The 7,033-nt window shown below is 36.3% G+C and overlaps 1 protein-coding gene across 1 annotated transcript in view; it reads left to right on the top strand.

The window, feature by feature from the left end:
* The window catches only part of LOC106534744 (calcium uptake protein 3, mitochondrial), a 61,782-nt gene extending 57,457 nt beyond the window's left edge, over positions 1–4,325 (top strand). Inside the window, exons 15-18 of the mRNA XM_014031477.1 lie at positions 356–464; positions 557–714; positions 1,849–1,913; positions 3,232–4,325. Coding sequence (XP_013886931.1) covers positions 356–464; positions 557–714; positions 1,849–1,913; positions 3,232–3,238 — 339 coding nt within the window. The 3' untranslated portion in view covers positions 3,239–4,325. The remainder of the gene's footprint in view (positions 1–355; positions 465–556; positions 715–1,848; positions 1,914–3,231) is intronic.
* Positions 4,326–7,033: the final 2,708 nt, after the last annotated feature.

Consider the following 7,033-nt stretch of genomic DNA (forward strand, 5'->3'; position numbering starts at 1 on the left):
TTATTATTATGGGGCCGAATGAAATGTTAACAAAGGCCATATTTGGCCCGCAGGCTTTAAGTTTGACACATTTGTTCTAGAACTAGTTATCAGACTGTGTTAAGTTACTGACTAATCGCATGATTTTTGTTATTTCCTTATTTTCTTTTCTCAAACATATGACTGTGCCTCAGAGGAATGTTATATGCACATATGACCACCCACCCCCCCACCCATGTCATCTTGCTGCAAATGTCTGCAACAGCCTGAAACAACCATAATCCTGAACTCGAAAGCATCTTTGTTGCAAATAAGCATTTCTCCAGAACGTCTCTTCCCTGTCATTTCTGAGTCAACGTTTCTCTCCGTGTTTCAGGGAATAACCTTCGATGAGTTCCGATCGTTCTTCCAGTTTCTCAATAACCTTGAAGACTTTGCCATTGCCATGCAGATGTACAACTTTGCTTCACGTTCAATTGGACAAGGTTAGCAGAAACCGTCCTTGCTTCTGTCTTCTAGTCTTTGATGAAGTCAGAATTATGACTTTAAATACTGTTTTGTTCCCCCCCGTTACTAGATGAGTTTGCTAGAGCGGTGTACGTGGCCACGGGGCTGAAGCTGACCCGTCACCTTGTGAGCACCATCTTCAAGATATTTGACGTTGACCATGATGACCAGCTCTCCTACAAGGAGTTCATTGGCATCATGAAGGACCGGCTGCACAGAGGAGCCAGGGTGAGAAAGCTTCAGCATTTTCAGGAAAAGCGGTCGCTTGTCTAAAAGCCAACTCTTCTAAAGTAAATAAATAAATAAATTAAATTAAATGACAGAAACAACAAGATAAAGAAAGGGTAAAGATTTATTGATTTCCAATGAAAAGATTGCTTCCTTCAGAGAATAGTTAGAGGTCAAGCATCTTACATAAAAACATTTATTTACCTTAAAAAAATGTTTAGATTGCTTAAAAAAATCGAAAAACATGTGGCACATTTTTGGCATATTTAAGTTTAAGGACTTTACTGGTTAAACAAAAAAAATAAACTGTTATTTAAGTTAACAATAAGAGAAAACAGTTGACTTTAAACAGCCTTTATTTACTTCCTCTTGATGTTGTGTTATAGGATAACACTTGTCGGGTAAGAATTAAAACTTTAAAATATGTTTTCTTGTAGCTTGGGAAACAAACTTGATCAAAGTGCATTTAATAAAATTATTTAATACAAAACAGTAAAAAAAGATACCTTCAGTGACTGTATTTCCTGCAAATTATTAACATGGTAAAACTTCAGTTAACCCAATTTAAGTTGCATAATCATTTGAAAATTTTGTCTAAACCGTGTAAAAATGTGCATGCCAATAGCTAACAATGAGAAAAATATTTAATAAATATTTGGTTGTGCAGTGGTTCAAATGTCAGCCTCCTTACATAGCACAAAATTTACAATTTCAAAATATTTCCACTTAATGAAGTTGCTATATTGACCAATAGAGATGTTGTTAAAATGCAATAAATTTAAAAGAATAAAACACAAAGCTTGACTGCCACCTGGTGGTTTTTGTAACTCAATGCAACAGTTAATAGCTAAAAGCCAACCTCATAAGATGATATATTAATATAATTTCCCTGTAGAAATTTGTAAACTAGATTGTTCATTACATAGGTTTTTTTTTTCTTAGCTCTTTAAAAATGTCCTCTTTCTCCTTTCTTTTTTGTTCCTGTGCCTGGATTTAAAAATTTCCTTTTTAAACCATACTTGTTTTATCAATATCCCCTCACCTTTTTGGGCTCATCCTTCATTTTCCCCACCTCATGCATGTGTTTCTTCTTTATTCCACCCTCTGTCATGATAACCATCTCTGACATCTCAGGGCTATAAAGCAGTGGAGCGAGCGTCCTCCTTTAGATCGTGTCTGAAGAAGGAGCTGGCAAGCAGATAAGTAACAATAACAACTACTACAGCAAACAAAATATGTTGTTTTTATTCATTTATAGAAATAGTTTTAACACATTCTTGAATTTGAAAAAACACAGACCAATATTTGCGTTTTGACTCCCACCACCCACTGGAACACAAGTTAGGAGTGATCAGGACTCTGTGCCACAGAGCAGACAGTGTCCCTACAAACCCAGGAGCCAGGCAGAAAGAGAAATCACACACACGACAGTCTGGAGCAGTGTGGTTATCCTGACTGGGCTTTCCTGAAAGCAGACAGGAAACACAGACAGGATTCCATGCAACCTTCAGGTGAAAATTAAGACCCCAAACCCAGACCCAAACCAGTGGTTATTCCGTATGTTGCGGGTGTTTCGGAGAAACTGAGACGTTTATTTTCTAAACATGATGTCCCAGTGGCTTTCAAATCCCAAAACACATTACTGCAAAGGCTGGTTCACCCCACAGATCCGGTGCCCCGGCACAAACAGAGCAATGTTGTATATGCTGTTAAGTGCCAGGAGGACTGCGACCAGTTATACATCGGGGAAACAAAGCAGCCACTGTTCAAAAGAATGTCCCAACACAGACGAGCTACATCTACTGGCCAGAACTCTGCAGTTTTCACTCATTTACAGGCCAGCGGTCACTCTTTCAGAGATGAGGATGTTCTCATTCTTGATAGAGAGGAACGTTGGTTTGAGAGAGGAGTAAAAGAAGCCATTTTTGTGAAGAAAGACCGTCCATCATTAAACAGAGGTGGAGGCCTCCGTTTTCAGTTGTCCCCCTCCTACAGCGCGGCCATTGCCAGTATCACTCCACCCCCTGTTAACAATAGGTGTTAATTAGGTGTCAACGATAGCCATGTGATGTGAGTATCAGTCACATGGAGGCAGGGCTTAAAAGCCTGAATTTTGCCTGAAACTCTCAGACTGAAGAAGTCTCTTGGAGGAGAGACGAAACGTTTCATTAGAGAAGAACCCGTCCAGAAGACCTACACAATTTTTTTCTTTTAGATTTTTTACCTGGATTACTGAGATGCATCAGGACTTTCTTGAATTTGTGTTGTAGAGAACTACTTAAGTTCATCCCTCAATATGTCACTTTGAATTAAATTTAGCTGTTTGATTGACTTATTGATTCACTTGTTGCCTGTTTAATGTATTCATTCAATGTCTGCTTCTAATACATTCAAAATAAGTTGTTTTTAGAACTCAATGTTTCCTACGAGTTTTTGATACTTGGTTTAGCGTGTGGCATGAATGTATTTGAAAGAACTGGTTTGAGGTATTGAAGTCTCTGTGGTTGCTCTGTTCACCAGGTGAAGGGTCAACATTCTCCAGCTGTGTTCAGACTGAGGCGCAGAGACAAGTGCACCAGCTTTGGATGAGATAAAAGGAGAAGTCTTCAAAAACATGGCAGAATATCAGCGACCCAACTGAGCAGCATTGTGCTTCCAAGAGTACATCTTTAATCAATCTTTAAACCAGAAAATAACCACAAGCATGACTACACTGACTCATGTTTTTATCCGTATTAAGCAGACTTTTGTGTTTTTGCTATACGTTTGAATCTAATGCCAATAGATGGGATAAGCATGAGATTGTTCAATGCTATCAGTGTTTTGATTTAGTTAAAATTGAATATTCATTTAAATCCTTGCTTTTTTCATTCTAATGTTAAAGTTACATGATTCAAATGAGCTTTATATTTTGCAAATATGTGGTTTTCTACTCAATGGTAGTGCAAACGCCGCACATCAAACTACCAGCTAAAGAAAGCACAATAATTACCTGTGTTTGTAACATACGTGTGATATGAATAACAGAAATGAAAATTATAAACTGCACAACACTAAAATTTTATAGTTCATTTCCTGTTTTGCAAAATTATTTTCTTTACCTCACTTTCAATCATCTCAGTCTTTACTCCCATGTAGTTTGATTCCATGTTGACATTTGTTTTGTAGTGAAAAGAGATAGAATGCGTACACACTCCTACTATACCTGGGAATCCTTTGTTATTATTTTGTTATGGCTGCATTTAAAATGTTTCTGATTTGGGTTTCACATGATAAAACTGGAAAAAATCTCAGTAGTTTCTCCTAAATGTTGTCTGGTATGTTAAAGTTTTACTTGCATGAATGCCGTGCCTTGCAAACATTGTCGTAATCTAAAAAAAGTTCATTTTACACTAATTAATTCAGCACTGTGTTTCATGTTGCCCAAAGTAATAATTATATACTTAATGTATTGTGACTATAACAAATTTATCTATAGTAAAAGGATGAAGAGGGTCTAATATAACTAATAAAATATTTATCATTACAGAAAAATAAATCATTTTTGCACTAAACGTGTGTCTCGTGGATTTGATGAATTTTCATGCACGAATAAACTTTTGGAAATGCCAGTTTGTGGTGTTCATTGCGCATGCGCATTAAGTTAGTGGTTCACAGCAGGACGCTTGTACCTCAAGGACTTTTATTTCTGTAAAAAACTTACATTTTCCCAGAAAAGATGGCTGCTACCACGGTCTGTTACACAGGTAAGCTTAAAGACTGTCCGGGGTAAAGGGTAAAGTTAACACAACAATTGTTTGACTGGTATTTTGACGAGTATTGATGTAGAAATAACAGCATAGCTAATTTTAGCTAACTAGCAAATGTTGCGAAAAAGGAAATATGGATTAATGCGTTTGCTGTACTTTTTTGAATTCCAAAATTTTAATTAAGTTGAAGTTTCAGGAAACAATTTCAGACTATTAATTCCGGTTCGACTATTTGCTGTTGCAAGACTCAACACACGATATCTTTTGGTCATTGGATTTTCCTTTTAGAAACGGGTATTTTCAAAATAAAATTTTGACACTAAGAAAGGAAAGGGTCCATACTTTGTATTTTAATTTCTGTATTTTAAAACAAAAATCAAATAGTCACTCGTTTCTTGTTCTTTAAAACCCGTTTTTATAAGGAAAAATCCAGTGACCAAAAGATGCACTGACCGGAAACTGTGATATTCGTAAAAATAAAATAATAATAATAACATAAAATAAATAAAAAATCGAGTAGAATTCGAAAATAAATACATAAATAGTAAATAAATTGTGTTCTTCATGCACAATGAACCGAGTGATGAAATGCTGACCCCATGTGTTACACCAGACAAACTACAGTACTCAAACTCAAACCTCCAATATGAGTAAAGCATTGTATAATCACATGTTGTGTTACTTGTTTGTCACTTTAGCTAGATGTAGATATGATGCTGACGGTCTATGGGGATTTTATTGAGGTTAACGCTTAAAAATTGAGACATTTTATCGATTTATAACAACTAAATGGCGCGGTTGTGCATTTTAGGCGGAACGTTTCTTCTCTGCCCTCTGTCCGTCCGGAACATTAAAAACAACGTACTGAGCGGCGTGTGTCGCATGTAAACATAAAAATAACCACGTTCAATGAGCTGTTTGCTTAATTTTATGCTTATCATATGTAGGCAAAAGTGACAGCGGTGGCTCATGTACACGTTAAAGCCAGATAATGTGAATTAAGCTGTTTATCAGACGTGTTGCTTCTCGCAAAGCATTCTGGGTATGTAGAAGTTTGCTTTACAAAATAAATAAACATCTTTGCGAACGATTTTAACTTAAGCGATGCTATCAGACATTTGTATTTGAGTATCATTAATCAAATGTTGTGTTCGGGATATTTGTAAATAGAGGAGCACCCTGACTTACAAAGGTTGTTCCAGGAATCACTTGCTGCTCGCTTTCAATTACTCGATAAGACTATACTTTCAGGGATCATTTCTATAGTTTCTAACTTGAGAAATGTGTTTCTAAAGTGTCTGGTCTCGCCATCCACGATGAAGAGACTTGATATTTCTCTCTGAGCGTGAAGCGGGTATGAGTTAATGATTCACTTCATAAAACTCTTACCATTGATGATCGTTCTTCACTTCTTTGGGAGTGATGAGGAGAGAAATATGATCAGAGTGGTGGTGGATATGTGTTCAAAACAAAGATATTGAGTTAAGATTACTTATGATTAACTTTGATAGAGAAAATGGATGTCAAAAGACATCTTCTGCTACTACCTATTACTAATTTAGGAGTAGAGTTTTAGTTGTATGTTGATGAGTTTAATTATAATTAAGAAGAAAAAACTAACTGAGCATTAACATAAAAGGTTTAGTTTTAGAATGATGTCAGGAAATAAATTACATTATGTGTAATGATTAAAGTGAACTCAGCGTCTAACACAATGTGAGACATAATTTAAAACGCTTATGGAAACATCTGCATTATAAAAAACAATATATTTAGTCCTACAGAGCTTCAACTTTGTTTCATTTCATATCTAATCATATTTTTGCCATGCTGTGCCTTTTGCTATTTTTTTTCTAGTGTGTCAGTTTTGTTAAATTGATGCTGAAGTTGTTCTCAATATGTTAGGCCTTAGTTGGTGAAATGATTTTATTTGACTCACCTGAATAAAACAAATCATTTCTGAAGTTTGTTTTTAGGTAGATTTCAAAACTCAAATCTTAATGCAGTCCTCTTTGGCACCATCTTGTGGCCAAACTTATCAGTAGCATGTATGTAATACTGAAGTGTTCATAACTAACTAACTAACTAACTAACTAACTAACTAACTAACTAACTAACTAACTAACTAACTAACTAACTAACTAACTAACTAAGTAAATGGGGGGTGTTTTAAACATAAATTTACGTGACTCACCTGCAATTATAGTAATAAATTTACACAAACATGAATATTTAATTGCCTAACTACATCCTAGTTAAGGACTCCTCATGATAATTATCAATGAAATGATTAATGATAATAAGTGATCAGAACTGTGTGCAGCAGATGATCTGAGTCCAGAGTTCTCAGTTTGAAACCTTCTGGAGCTCTTCTGTGTGACTCCAGGTGTGACAGAGTGTGGATGGTTGATTGTCTCTTTGTGTCCCTGATGGAGACTGGAGACCTGTCCAGGTGTCTCTGGTGAACTGGAGACCTGTCCAGGTGTCCCTGGTGAACTGGAGACCTGTCCAGGTGTCTCTGACCTGGAGACCTGTCCAGGTGTCTCTGAACTGGAGACCTGTCCAGGTGT

Source organism: Austrofundulus limnaeus, unplaced genomic scaffold (genome assembly GCF_001266775.1).
Source record: "Austrofundulus limnaeus strain Quisiro unplaced genomic scaffold, Austrofundulus_limnaeus-1.0 Scaffold1259, whole genome shotgun sequence".
Classification (NCBI taxonomy): Eukaryota; Metazoa; Chordata; class Actinopteri; order Cyprinodontiformes; family Rivulidae; genus Austrofundulus; species Austrofundulus limnaeus.